The sequence below is a fragment of the Pteropus medius genome, unplaced genomic scaffold (assembly GCF_902729225.1).
Source record: "Pteropus medius unplaced genomic scaffold, Ma_sr-lr_union100, whole genome shotgun sequence".
NCBI classification, from domain to species: domain Eukaryota; kingdom Metazoa; phylum Chordata; class Mammalia; order Chiroptera; family Pteropodidae; genus Pteropus; species Pteropus medius.
Window position 1 is genome coordinate 38,610,847 of NW_024355205.1, and position 14,072 is coordinate 38,624,918.

General features: G+C 63.7%; 2 protein-coding genes across 4 annotated transcripts in view; one reads left to right on the forward strand and one right to left on the reverse strand.

Moving 5' to 3' along the window:
• The window catches only part of PDXK (pyridoxal kinase), a 26,627-nt gene extending 17,522 nt beyond the window's left edge, over positions 1-9,105 (forward strand). The window contains exons 9-11 of the mRNA XM_039857812.1: positions 2,977-3,113; positions 3,980-4,046; positions 4,341-9,105. Of these exons, the coding sequence (XP_039713746.1) occupies positions 2,977-3,113; positions 3,980-4,046; positions 4,341-4,453 (317 nt within the window). The 3' untranslated portion in view covers positions 4,454-9,105. The remainder of the gene's footprint in view (positions 1-2,976; positions 3,114-3,979; positions 4,047-4,340) is intronic.
• A 2,613-nt stretch (positions 9,106-11,718) lies between these two features.
• On the reverse strand, positions 11,719-14,011 carry LOC120598772 (cystatin-B-like). 3 transcript variants are annotated; one of them, XM_039857819.1, is made up of 4 exons: positions 13,949-14,011; positions 13,728-13,863; positions 12,381-12,482; positions 11,719-12,084 (listed from the first exon to the last, which is right to left on the reverse strand). In XM_039857819.1, the coding sequence occupies exons 2-4, from the start codon at positions 13,806-13,808 to the stop codon at positions 11,956-11,958; spliced, it is 312 nt and encodes a 103-aa protein (XP_039713753.1). In that variant the 5' UTR covers positions 13,809-13,863; positions 13,949-14,011; the 3' UTR covers positions 11,719-11,955. The 3 variants fall into 3 exon arrangements, with proteins under 3 accessions (XP_039713753.1, XP_039713754.1, XP_039713752.1); XM_039857820.1 differs by having other exon boundaries at positions 13,728-13,833; positions 13,919-14,004; XM_039857818.1 differs by having other exon boundaries at positions 13,728-13,904; positions 13,956-13,998.
• Positions 14,012-14,072: the final 61 nt, after the last annotated feature.

The following is a 14,072-nucleotide window of genomic DNA, read 5'->3' on the forward strand; positions in this document are numbered from 1 at the left end:
TGGACCATCAGCTATGTCCCCTCAGTCTCCAAGGCCACTCTTTGAGGTAGGGGTGGGGCCCGGGGTTCTCTGACCCGGGCCTATCCTTCCGGGTAGTGATGGGTCACCCCAAGAACCTTGACTTTTGTTGGGCTTGTGGACACAGTACACTAGCCATTTGCAGCTCCGACTTCCCGTGGACCTGGGTCGCCCTTGCTGGCCCCGTGCGTCCTGGCGTAGGCTGCTGTCCGTCACTGTTGTTACGTGTGCGCATTAAGGGCAGTCTGGAATTCACACCCTGTGATGCGTGAGCATCCCCATGTGTAACTCAAGTTTACCCTTGACGGCTCCCCAGACGTCATGGTGGTACCTGGTCCGTGATGGCCCATGATGGTGTCAGGCTCGGAGTTAGTTCCCTATGGGAATCCCAAGTCGGGAATTGGGCGTGGGGGTGGGGAGGAGAGGGACAGTGTCACTGTAGCTTTGGGACCGTTACAGGCAGGACCCAGGAAGTGACGTCTCACCTGTGCCCACCTGTCTTCCAGGTTACTGAGTGGCAGAAAGATCCGCACCCAGGAGGAAGCATTAGCGGTAAGGAGACCTTCCGGGGCTCGATGTGGCACAGGTGGCACCACTTACGTGGGGGAGAGGGCAGCCGCACGCCCACAGCGGGGTAGACAGGCGCCCTGAGTGGCCAGCGTCCCAGCCTCTGGTGTGCCAGCCCGGAGTGGAGGAGCAGGGGACGCGTTGTGAATTTCATTCTGGCCACTTGACTGGTCACTCGCAGCTTCGTGCGTGTCAGGTCCTGGTTAACCCACTGCCCGCTCCGCTCCTATCAGCAGCCCCTGCCTGAGCTAACTGGGGCAGCCGTGACCAAGTCCCACGGAGGGGGGCGGGCGGGGACCCTCCTCCCGCTCTGAGGGCCTTTCTCGGAGCTGGCACAGCAGTGGGGCCTCTGTGCCAGGTGACCACAGGGTGGGGGGAAATGGCTGTGGGTGCAGCCACCCCCGGCTGTGAGAGTAGAAGACTTTCACATAAGCGCCCGGCTGTGCCTGGCACAGGGTGGGCTCAGCGTGGGCTCTGGGTGGGCGGCTCGCCCCGTGCGTGTGTGGTGCGTGGGGGGTACACGTCTCCCACACTCAGCTCTGAGCGGAGGGTGTTGCTTGTGACCACAGGCCTTGTTCTGAGGTGGCTGCACAGGGCAACAGGCCCTCATGCCCCTTAGAGAGTAACCAGCTTAAAGAGGGGTCATTGCCATGTGACCCTGTGGCCTTTTCTGCCCCCGCAAAGGTCTGGGCTGAGAGGGGAGGGACGCGGCCACCAGAAACTCCGAGCCAGGGTCAGCACGGGGGCCCTCCCAGTGTGACCCCCCAGGCTGTGCTGGCCCCGAGGAGGGCGGGTGAGGGTGATGCCCCCCTCCTCCCGCTCCGCCCTCTCCAGGCCTGGCCCCCTGCCATGGTCTAGCTGACGCTATGCCGGGCCCGAGTTGTCCCCAGTGGGTATTTTGTCACAAGACATTGAGCCTCCAGCCCCTGGTGTGTTCTGGGCACATGGCGACAGGTGTTCGCTGAGTGAATAAGCGAGTGAGCAAGCAAGTGGCTTCCCAGACTAGGTGGGAGGCGAGAGCCGTTGTTGCTTGGTGGCTGCTAGGTGTGGAGCCCAGACGAGGAAGGACAGCCAGCCCAGCCTGGGTGACACCTTCCGCCAGTGTTCGGGTACAGATGGGAGCCAGCAGGCACACACCCTCAGACTTCAAGCCGGAGGGAACGGGGATGGCACCTCTAAGCCAGCAAAACTGTCACTGGGCAGAGCTGTCGCTACATGGGCACGGCCGGTCAGGGCCAGTTCCCGAGTCCTCGGCCTCCGTGGTCTCCCCCTCATCGAGCCAGACCCTGTGAGAGCACGTCGGAGGCTTGAGAGCCAGTGGTCCCTGGCTGTGTGGGCTCGGGGGCGAGGGGCAGAGGCGATGGGGTGCGGCTGACGTCCCCCGGTTCCCGGCAGGTCATGGACATGCTGCATGCCATGGGCCCTGACACCGTGGTCATCACCAGCTCCGACCTGCCCTCCCCACGGGGCGGCGACTATCTGATCGCACTGGGGAGCCAGAGGACGCGTGAGTCCGCCCCCGCCCCCGCCCAGGCCGACCCCGCTCCGCGGCTCGAGAAAGTTTGGTTCAGTCAGCCTTACTCCAGCAAGCCAGGGATTCCTGAGAGCTCTTACCCACAGCCACCCCCCCCGCCGGCCCCCCGCCCCAAAAATGGTGAGGCTGAAAGCACTCGGGAAGTATTTCCACGAATTGGGGTGCGGCAGAGCACGGGGTGCGCTCTCGATGCCCGTGGCGGTGCTGGTGGCATGAGGAGACACCCGTCTTATGTGTTGGGGGCGCGAGGAGCAGCCTGGCTGGAGGCCGGCTCCCGGGAACCAGGTGTCCCCATGCCTCAGCTCCTGCAGAGCCGGGACCCGGCTGGCTGCCCACCCAGGGTCTCGTTTAATCACGCAGATGCCACCTGGGCTGGCGTTAACACAACACCGGAGGCCGGGGTCACCCCCGCGGCCCCAGAGAGCAGCCCCACAGACGCCTTCTCCCTGTGCAAGCACGCACACGCTCACAGCCGCAGACACACTCGCACACACACGCCCACTTCAGCGGGCTCACAGCCCCTGCTGTGGGGACCCTCGTCACATCGTCACGCCATCACGTCACGTGGGCTGGACCCTTGTCAGCCACGCCGTCCCCTCCAGGCCGTCCTTGCTGGTCCTCCGGGCCTTCGGTATTTTTTTCTTCCCCTGGGATGGCACAGCGCCATGGGGCGTTGGGTGCACCGGGCAGGCCCTGAGGCCCGGGTTCTGTCAGAGTAAGCCCCCATGGGTGACATCAGCCCTCCAGGTGCAGTGCAGGGGAGGGCTAGGGCAGAGGCGGGCAGGCTGGTGCCCAGGCCTGGGAGGGCCCTCTGCTGGCCAAGGGCCTGGGGTCCCAGCCAGCCCCGTCCCCGCCAGGCCACCCCGACGGCTCCGTGGTGACAGAGCGCATCCGCATGGAGATGCTCAAGGTGGACGCCGACTTCGTGGGCACTGGGGACCTCTTCGCCGCCATGCTCCTGGCGTGGACACACAAGCACCCCAACAATCTCAAGGTCAGCTGGACGCACCCCTCCTGCCACGGAGATCCCGGGTGCTCTGTGCGGAGCTAGCTGGTTACCAGGCCCAGGGAGGGGGCCAAGGGTTACCATGAGCCCGAGGCAGGGTGGGTAGCAGCCGGATAGGGATCCCGCACCTGGCTGAGTCCCCGCCCTTGTCCCGCTCACGAGCTCATTGGGCTCCCTCAGAAAGGGCGAGTTCAGAGGTTGGGGTCTGGGATGGAGTCCCCTGACTCTGTCTTTGTGGGGCACCTGAGGCCACCCCCGGGCCCAGGCTGGGCATCAGGCCCCTGTCTGGGCAGAGCATGGCTGGCGCTCAGCACCTCCCCCGCCCCTCCCAGACCCCTGGCGGGTTTCACGCCCTCCGGCGTCCCGAGCAAACGCAGGCCTGCTGGTTCGATGGGCAGCAGCAGGCGCTCCGTCTGGTCCAGGCAGCGGCATCTTGGTGCCCAGAGGAGGTGTCGCTGTCGGGCCGCCTAAGGCCACGTCCCAGTTCGGGGGAGGGGCCTGAGTCCAGGAGTGGGAGGGGGTGTCCTGCTCGTGTGCCCGGCACCTGCCGAGCCCAGAGACTGGACGAGCACCCACTGCAGGCCGCTGCGTGGACAGTTCTGTGTCACAGCCCCTCCCCAGCCTGTCTGAGGTCCGGAGGGCAGTCGATTAGTGCAGTTAGGGCGTAGGCAGCTGCTCAGCCCGCCGTGGATGGGCCATCCTGCGGTGGACCAGGGCCCAGCTGGTTTGGGGGACGTGAGGGAGCCAGCCCCTGGCGTCCCAGAGCGGAGACAGTGCGTTCCTGGGCGGCTGTGGGCGGCACAGGGCAACAGGTGGCCTCGAGTGGCAGGAGACAGTGGCCCTGTCCCCTGCAGGTGGCCTGTGAGAAGACGGTGTCGGCCATGCACCACGTTCTGCAGCGGACCATCAAGTGTGCGAAAGGTACCGCCTGCCGGGCTCGGGGGGTGCCCGTGGGGTGCCCGTGAGCCTCTGCGTGCCGGGGCCTCGGGCGGAGAGGCGAGGGAGGGAGGCAGCACCGGCTCACAGCGCGGGGGGCGCGACTGCGTGTCCTGCTGCGGACGGGCTCCCTGTGGCCCCCGTCGTCCCCCTGTCCGTGGCCTGTGGCTTTCGGCGGTGGGGGCAGTGGTCGGCAGCAGCGTGGCGCTCCCGCCTGAGCCGGGGACTCGGGGCGCAGCCCTGGCCCTGCTTCCTCACTCATGTTCCATCTGTTCGCAGCCCAGGCTGGGGAAGGACAGAGACCCAGCCCGGCCCAGCTGGAGCTGAGGATGGTCCAGAGCAAGGCGGACATCGAGAACCCAGAGATCGTCGTGCAGGCCACCGTGCTGTGAGGGCCTCGCGTGCCGCCCGACGCCCAGCGCGCCGGCGCCTCCGTCTTTGTCCCTGTGGAAAATATAACGTCTGCCTTAGAGCTGTGGCCGAAACTCGGTATTTTTTTTTTTTTCCGTGAGTGTCCGGCATCAACTGGTCTTCATCGTGAAAACGTGCGAGTCGTGCTTTTTAAAAGTCACAAAGCGACCCCAAACTCGTAATTTGGAAGCCCTCACCCCAAGGCTCCTGGGCCTGCCTGGAAAAACAGCTCTGTGGTCACCCTCTCAGGGTGTCCTCCCGTCTCTGGGGTGCCTGGTGGGAGGGGCTGCCCCCCCAGACACGTGGGCTCCCGGCCGTGTCCGGGCCGGGGGCCCGTGTCTGCGTGTCTGCGTCCCTGCGTCTCTGAGAACGGTGCGGTGTTGCCTGGATGGTGCCGACCGTGCGGATACTTTGTTTCAGTCCGACAGGCCCCGCCCGCCTCCGTGTGCGTCTCGCTTCTCCGCTCGGTGCGTCCTCGGGCGCCTGGCATTCCACTGCTGTTCGCCATTTGGACACGTTAGGGCCCGCGGGCCCACAGGTGCCAGCCGCTCAGTCGCTTTGATGGGGACCTTTCCAGGACCCTGAAAATTCAAGGTGGTCCGCAGATCTCACGGGTGTCATCGGGACGGCCTGCCACCCACGGGTGTCTCTCGGGACTTGCTGAGCCCTGTGCAGAGGGGCCGGTGACGGGGGGCTGGTGCCGGCCGAGGGCGTGCGTGGCGGGGGGGACACCCCGCTGGGCTCCTGGTGGCAAACTTGCCTAGTTTGGGGCACAGCGGGTTGGTTAGCGCTCTGTGCGTGTGGCGCCTGCTGCTGGTGGCGGACGCGCCCTGTGCTGATCAGCGTGCGCACAGGCCCACAGGGCAGAGACGGGCTCCTGCCCCCATTCTTGGCACATTTCACCCCCGGGTCTCGACACTCGTCCAGTTGTCCACTGCCAGCGTGATGTGCTTGGCCCCAGCTGCCCAGAATTTTGGGGACCACCATACGTGGTTGCAGACAGGGGTACCCATTCTGAAGACTCAGCCGGCCTCGGTCTCAGCACCCAAACCCCACTTCGGGGTGCAGAGGTTTGCCTCTCCCAGGAGCCTGGTGGGGACAGGGAGACGGCAGGACCTGGGAGAGCAGACCGAGGGCCACCCCCAGGCCCTGTGCCCCCGGCAGGCCCCCTGCTGGCGCCCACACAGCCTCTCAGCCCTGCAGCCTTCGCTGCGGAGGACGCCCTCGAGGGAAGGGGCGACGTTGACCCCCAGCGTCCCCCTGTCTCCGTCCCTCTGTTCACTCCTGAATGTCCTGGCCCTCACGCGGGACTGCTCCAGCGCCCCGTGTATGGGAGCCAGGGCGCCCCTGTCCCGTCCCCTTCCTGCCCCTCTGAGCCTGGCCACCTGCAGGCCCACGGGACCAGGAAGAGGGGGAGGCGGGGTCTGCAGCCTGGCGGGGGGAGTGGGGGACGGGAGCAGCCTCCCCAGCAGGGCAAGCCCAGGAGGACACCGTCACCCAGGGTCACCCGGGGCCCTGGCCTACACAGCACCTTTACTGGAAAACACCTCCACTGCCAAGTAGACCAGGGAGGCGGCAAATGGGGACGCTCTTTTTATATTTTAATTTCGAAGGCCAGTGTAGGACCAGGGAGAGAACCTAGAGGTGTCTGTCCCCCATGGGATGGTGAAAAGCCCCCCAGAAAATACGGTTGTGGAGCGGGGCCCACCTGGGTGTGTGAACAGGGGCACGCGCTCGGCCAGCGCTGCTGCGTGCTCGGTACCAAGGCATGTGACCGCGGGGGACAGATTGGCCCTGGACCGTCTGCCGGTCATGGGAGTGTAGATTTCAGTGCTGGTCAGTTTTTCAGACCTTCTCCAGGAGACGGCGGAGAGGAATTGCCAGACGGGACCCCTTTTTCTTAACCAGTCTTAGATCATTGCCAAGTTCTGCTCTGGGAACTGTCGGCCTGTGTTCTGTTTGTAGTATACGTCAGTGACCGTGAGAACGATGCTTTGTTTGTTGTCCTGTTCTTAACTTACTGGAACCAGTGCGTAAACCCTCTAAGTGGACCATCTCCCAGTGGACCGAGCCTGCGTGGCGCAGCTGCACTCACGAGTAAGCGGCGGCCGCTGGGAGTGTTGAGCTCGCGGCCCACGCCGTGCGTGACGCCCGGCTCTGGGGGGAAGGTCACCTCCCGGCCGCCGGCATCCAAGCTGAGGAAAGGAGCACTTGGTGTTGGAGCTGCAGGCCGCTCTGGGGAGCAGGCGGGTGCGCGCGGCGTTACGGGGTTCCTGGCACACTCCCGACCCTGCTTGAAGCAGGCCTACCCCTCAGTTGGCATGCACAGAACAGGAGGCGAGAATATTCTGGCCGCTGGACCACCACTGTCTTTCCTGCCCTGGAGAGCCACCCGCTTGGGACGTCGGGGTCCACCCCTGTGACTCAGACGTCCTGGGACCGTATGACTGGGCTGTTTTCGATGCCAGAATACTCAATAGTCCCTGTCTCACTTCTCTGCCACCCGCCCGGTCTCTCCGGCCTCCCCAGGGGACAGGGGCCTGCTCAGGAGCACCACCTCCACCCACAGCCAGTGGCCTCCTGTGCCAGAAGGAGGGCAGGGGAGTTCGGGACTGGGCAGAGTGGATTATGTGCAGATGGGGACACTGGGGGTGAGGTCTTGGCTTTCTGAGTCTGGGCGGGAGCCACGTGGCCCCAGAGTCAGTTCCGCTGGTCACCAGGCCTCGCGGCCAAGTCAAGCTGTTTCCAATCCACGCCACTGCCCGCAGCCAGGCTGCAGGGGCTTCCCCTCCCCGTGCCCATGTGGCCCTTTGCATTACGACTCCCTGGGAAGCCGCTCCACTGTCCCTGGAGGGAGCACGTCAGATGTGTGTGCCAAGCGGGCCCTCACCTCGCGTTTCTGGGGAGGCCGGGTCCACTGCCCTAAGCTAAGGGGCCTTGAGCCGAGGCCCACGTGGCGTGGATGGACATCGTTCCCCCGGAGACCCTCGTACCATCTGCAGTTCTGCCCACAGCATGGGGCAGCGATGGAGGGCCGGCACCCCCGCGGCATCGGAGCTGCGTGCGCACTTGGCGTGCACGTGGGTGTGGCTGTGCCGTGGTCGCTTGGTGACGGGTGCCAAACCAGGTGCCCGGCGGGGCTGCAGGTGTGAAGAGCATCACGAGATCCTGCCTGTTTTTACAGAGGCAGCTCCGTGGTCTCGGAACCCCGCTGCACACTTCCAGCCTTTGCCGGCGGGGGGCACGGCGAGGGCCGAGGAGGGGGAGGGGCGTGCAGGGGTCCCTAGCCCGCCCTGAGAGGTCGCAAGCATCAGCCCCCGTCTGGAGGGTATTTGGTGTAAGAGACGCCTGCGGTACAGAATGTTCCTGGCAGGACGTCCGGTGCTTGGAGCAGCAAGAACAGCGGAAGAAAATGGAGACTCGCACACAAGGACGTGATGCAGGGAGGGCGCACGGGCCTGACTGATTCCAGGCTCCTCGCTCTAGGGACAAGGAAAAGATACTTGAGAGGAAGCGGCTGAGAACACGGACGTGGCTTTGAGGCCGAGTCTGGGAGTTGGCTGTGGCTCGTATGTGCTGACCTGAGAGTAACGTATTAAATTACAAAGCCAGCATTGTAGTGAAACTCACTAAAAGGCCGTGGAGCCGGCTGAGTGGCCAGGATTGTCCATCCTCCTCTCTGTTATCCGTGTAAGTTACACATTTCCAGACTCAGACTTTTTCCAAACGTGTCCGCAACATTTGTCAAGTGCGTCTTTGTGCAGTGATGGGAGCCAGGCTTCGCGGTCTGTGCTGTGCTGCGTGTGTGCTAGAATTTTCTTTTAAATGCTGGCGGTCAACAGGTGTTTTGAAAGCTTTCCCACCGTCCGAGCCAAGCAGAGCCCTGTGCTCAGAGCCGGCTCCCCGTCCACCTGTGGCCCCTGCTGTGGGTGGACCTTGGTGGGGGCCCCAGCTTGAGGGTGGTCACGGTGGATGGAGCCCCCACGCTGCAGCCGCCCCAACCCCCACCACGGTAGACGTTTTTGCCCTTTGTGCGACAGGAAGCCTATTCTGTGGGAGACGCCTTCCTGCGGCCCGGGGCCACTCGCCCTGGTCTGGGGCGTCGCTGGCCTGCAAAGCTGCTCTGACGCTGGACAGTGAGGGCCAGCCCTTCCTGGCAGGGCTGCCCTGAGCCCGGCTGGGACCCTTGACTTGGTGGGAGGGAGGGGGTAGATGGTAATATTTGGGGAACTGGAAACAAATTCTTGATCTACTCCATGTACAATGAATGGTGTTTGAGTGTTTTTAACGTGACAGCTGCGTACCTGCCGACATAGAGTTTTAGTTGGCATTGCAACCAACGATCGCCAGACTGGACAAGCAAGGGGCTGAGACGCTGACTCAGCCCAGCCGATGCTGCCCGGTTCTTTCTGGAAGTGAACCTGGGTTTTGGCGGGTTCTCAGGGGTGTATGCAGCCTCAGGGTCCCGGCTGCGCGTGCGGTTTGTCTCTGCGAGGCTCAGGCGGTGGCCCCATCGCGCCGTGAGCGTGTGGACATGCTTATAAATACGAAACACTTGTCGGCATCGTAGAGGCCTGTCTTTGTGCCAGTCCTGTTGACTTAGGATTCTCCACAAATAAATATTTTCATGCCAGTTGTGTCGAAGCGAGCTTTCTTTTCCCCGCGGGACCCCATTTGGGAGTCATAGCTGCGGTACCCCAATCGCACTGACCAAGCTTATTCCTTAAAAACGCCCCTCTGGAAGGAAAGACCTGTCTGCTCCGCACGCCCTGGCCCAGGTCCCCTCCGTCTGACCCACTCCGGTCTCCATCCAGGGGGGCTCAGCTCCCACCTGTGGGTTCCTGCAGGACCCCCAGGGGTGAGAGCGGAGCTCCCTTTCCCGGCCCCTCCCTGCTGGGTCATGATCAGGTGTCGATGCCCTGTCTGGGTTTCAGCTCCTTCACGCCTCAGTGGCCACAGCACTGGTCCTACTAGCCCGGCAGGAGCCTTCTGCTCTCCCACACCTGTGTAGGTAAAGCCTCAGGTCGCCTCCCGCTCTGAGAGAGGCAGGGAGAGGGAGGGAGTACATGGCATCTGCATCGTGTCTGAAGCACCTGTGACCCCACCACTGACCGCCCAGCGAGGCCCACCTCTCGCGGGTGACTGTCCTGTGGCTGCTGTCCGGTTTCTGCAGACACAGTGGTAGAATTCATCACTTATGCTGTAACTGGTGTGGGTCGGCATGGGTTTACTGTGTTTAGTCTGGAGGTTGGATGTCTGAAAATGGGTCGGCGGGGCCAGCGCCTTCTGGAGGCTTCAGGGGAGAGGCTGTCCCGCACCTCTTGGCTCGTGGCTCCCGCTAGGGTCTCCAAACTGACCCTCCTGTCCCGTTAGAGAGGCCCCGTGGTGACATCCAGGATCCTGTGCCCATCTCAAGACCCTTAAGAACATTTGCAAAGTCCCCTTTGCCTCCGAGGTCATAATCACAAGCGCCAGGCGCTGGGACGAGGACATTTGGGGTGGGGGGCATTATTCAGCCCATCGCATCATGTGATGGGGCAGGGAGGGGCCGGGCGAGTCCTGGCCAGGTTGCCACTCTCGTTCTGAGGCTGAGCCAATGTCCTGCGGGGGTATCACGCACGGTACCCCTGGTAGAAGACCCCGGCTCAGGGCTTCTGGTCTGGGTTCCTGCGAAAGAGGGGGGCCCAGGCTGCGAGCAGCGGGGGCACGGAGGTGACAGTGCCATCTCAGGAGTCCAGGATGAGGATGGAAGAGGAGAGCGGCAGGGAGGGGAGACAAGGGCTCAGCAGTGCGTGACCGAGCCGGCTGTCCAGGAGACGTGCTGGGCCGCAGGGGCACCTTAGGAGGACCGCGGGGACCAGCTCCTCTAGCCTTCAAAGTGCACCCCAATACTGGGCACTGGGCCTTTAGGGTGTGCGCCTGGCCTCAGGGCAGCCGTGGGTCCCACCAGGGTTGGGCGGCGGTGCTAATCCAGGGCCAGTCCAGACCCGACAGGCTCGAGACGCCCAGACTCGCTACGGAGCTGAGCTGGGAACGTGCGCCTACGGGGGGAGCCCCGAAGGAGACGAGATGCCATCCTTCTCCATCTGGACACCTGCCGGTCACCTGCCAGGCGCCAGGTGCTGCGGACACTGTGCTTCCGGTCAAGTGGGGGAGGCCGGCGACCAAAACATCCCCCGGCCGTGCAGGGCCGCGGGCCAGTGTGCACAGGCTGGAAGGGCTGTGCACGCGTGGTCTGCAGAGGTCACCCAGGTCTCGCACGGGGAGGCGCCGCTTGCATTTCACAAGCAAGGACGCGAGGCCGTGTCCCCACAGCTGGCCCCAGGGTGCTAAGCGAGCTTCCAGCCGTTTGCCCCAGACAGGACACAGAAGGGGGCTCGGCGGGGCTACCGAGCATTTCTCGGGGTGGAAACGTTCGGTGGACGTTTCGGTCTTTTTGTGAATCGTCTGCTATGGTCTTTGCCCATTTCACGTGCGACTTTCCCTCCCTTCCTCCCCACGTGCGCGACATGCACGCATGCGAGCTCTGCCCCTTCACGTGTGACGAGGTGCAAGTGCCACACGCCGCAGAGGCCACCTGGGGCCCGAATATGTCGCATCGACGCCCACCCCCGGGATCACGTTGCCCATCGACCGCGAGCCACAGAGAGAGGGCGCCAGTGGTCACCCTGCCAGCGTCCGGGGCAGCGTTCTCAATGCTGTTCCACACGGACAGGGCACAGCGACTGCTGGACGGTCGTGGACGGGCGGGAGCCCTTGCCGAGGCCGAGCGCCTCGTTAACAGACGTGCTCCGGCCACACGCTGGTGTCGCACGCCTGCTGCTCAGCGCCCGTGGCTGATGCTCTCAGGCCAGCCGCGTGGCACGTGGGCATGCACCCCTGTGACCGCAGTGTCACCGTGCGCACTCTACGGCCGCTCAGAAGCCTGCGCCTGAGCCACCCGGAGCTAATGGTGCACAGCTGGGGTACTCGAACCCTTTCGATAACGGGGGTGGGGGGCTGAGACCTGGAGACAAGGTGCAAAGTCAAGGCCACGGTGTGCAGGCCTGCAGCTGCAACAGACTCACGGAATCCTGGGTTGACCACCCAGTTATTGTGACCTTGGGTGACCCACGCCCCGGGGACAAGGGTATCAGGCCAGCTTGGGCCAGTGCCTGGTGGTGAAAGACCTTTATAAACACGTCTGGAAGCTTCTCCATTGTGATTACGGTTTCAGGTGAAGAAAAAAAATCCAAAACCATGAAGAAAATTTGCAGAGACTTAAAAACACATGTATTGAGAGAGCATGAGCCTCTTTGAGAATAATTTGGTTAAGATCATTGATTGGGACGGAAACCAACACTGGGAAAGTCGGACAGAGACGCAGGGGAGTGCGTGGAGTCCCTCCCCCCCAGTGGCACAGCGTAGAGGTGACATTTATGACCCCGACGTGATCGCAGAGGACAGAACCGCAGGGACGAGAGGCTCAGTTCAATATTGGGAACTAGAAATAGTCCAGCTCGTCACACCTGCTCTTGCCCGTCTGATAGTCGTGCAAGGCCACGGGCCGGTTTTCCTGCGGGAGACTCTCAAACACTCGGATGTGTATGAAGTCATTGTCGCCAACTTGCACCTGCAAAGACAGAGTCGAGTGAGGGGGCCGCGCGGCCCCTGACCCAAGCCCCCCGCCCGCCGGGGCTGTGTGAGGAAGGCCCAGGACCCGGGGAGCCACGTCCCCGCCGAGCATGGGCATCGGGCTGGCAACGTTCCCATCCCCCTCCTTCCAGCACGGTTCCCCGGCCTGCATCCTCGGCACCCCTCGTTCACGCCACTGCAGTCCTCGGGTGCCCCCAAAGCTCAGTCTTGACCTCCACGCAGGCTGGCGCGTGCACACACACATGTGCTACGGGGGCTGCCACAGGACCCCACCTTGATGAAGTAGTTAGTCCCCGCGACCGTCTGGCTCTTGAACTCCACAGCCTTAAAAATGGGGTATTTCTTCTTTGTCTTCTGCTCCAGCTGACTCTTCACCTGGAAGAGGGGACAGAAGGGACCAATGCGGTGGCTTCTTTCCTGTAGCGGTAACTGACCCAGGAGCTTCTGAGCTCATACTAAATGCGATGAACTCCACTCCATTCACTGCCACGTCCTTCTGGCCAGGGCCCCGTCTCTGACCTCCGTTCCCCTGACCCGCAGCAGCCCGAAGTAATGGAGAGCAAGCAGCAAGTACAAAGAGCAGCCAGAGCTCCCGCCTAGAGCCACCGGCAAATGGGCTGGCCTCAATTACTGCCTCCTAGAAGCAATGACAACTCCCTGTCACGTGTCACTTTCAAGTGATCAACGCCAAAGTCAGGAAGGAGCGCGGACACAGCAAGTCTTCTCTCCTGAATGAGCTCAGGCACCTTCAAAGTGCCCGTGACCAGTGAGGCACTTCTTGGGCCTGCAAGACCAGGGGCAGCGAGAAAAGCTGGGCTCCGTGGGCAGCGGCAGGAGGCGGCAGGAGCCACCGGCCAGGCTGGCGCACCACCAGCCCCTGCAAATTCCTCATTTCGATCTCATGGGACAGACTCACCACCCTTCCCTGTGGTTAGATGGTCACATCCCCTCCAGCAGGGACAGGGGGCTGGCCACATGCCATCATGTCCGGGGAGATTCAGCAGGGAGGGTCACGGGACAAGAGGTTTGTCTGACTTTCCCTCTGTGCGTGAGAACGGAACCTCCCTGTGGCCTCAACAGTCTTGCCCGACGAGAGTCGCCTTTGCTGACAGATGATGACAGGTAGGGCAGGCCCGACCATCCCACCTCGCCCAGAGCCTTCTGCGCAGGTGCTTGTGACGCCCTCTTTGCGGACCAGGAAACGGAGTCAACCGCTGCCCTAGGTCGACCGGGTCTGGACTAAGCTCCGCCGCTGCATCCCCGCCTGGTTTCCGAGGTTTTTGTTTGATTGTTTGAAAACGTCTTATTTGGAGAGAATTTCAAACTGACACAGCGGGCCAGGATCAGAGTCTAGGTTTAGGACCGCGGCGTGCCCGCCCCAGGTTCACCGTGAGCCCCGCCTGCTCTCTTCCCGGCCTCCCCGATCTTCCCCCGGCCCTGCCCCTCCGAGCGCTGCGCGGTCCCCAGGAGCGGAGGCCCCGGGCCCTGACAGCCCGAGGGCCGCGTCCAGAGCCCAGCGCCCCACGCGCACTTCGGCTCGATCCCTGCATCCCGGCGGTCGCTGTCCCTTGCGCACAGAGCGGGACCCGAACCCCGACTCGAGGACCACGAAACCCCTACCTGGTCGGCGATGGCCTGGATCTCGGGCGTGGCGGGCTGGGTGGCGGAGGTCCCGCCTAACATCCCCCCGATATCGCTCATGGCTCAGCGGCGGGCACGGAGGAGCAGGGCGCACGGAGCAGCGGGGCGCACGGAGTTGCGGGGTGCACGGAGTTGCGGGGCGCACGGAGGAGCGGGACGCACGGAGCAGCGGGGCGCACGGAGGAGCGGGGCGCACGGAGGAGCGGCGGGCTGCTGGTGTCCCTGCTGGAGAACCCTCGGTCTTAACAACTCCAGGCCACGTGACGCCGGGGGACGCTCGCAGGGGGCGGTCCGAGGGCCGGGCGCACTCGGACCCGGGGGCGG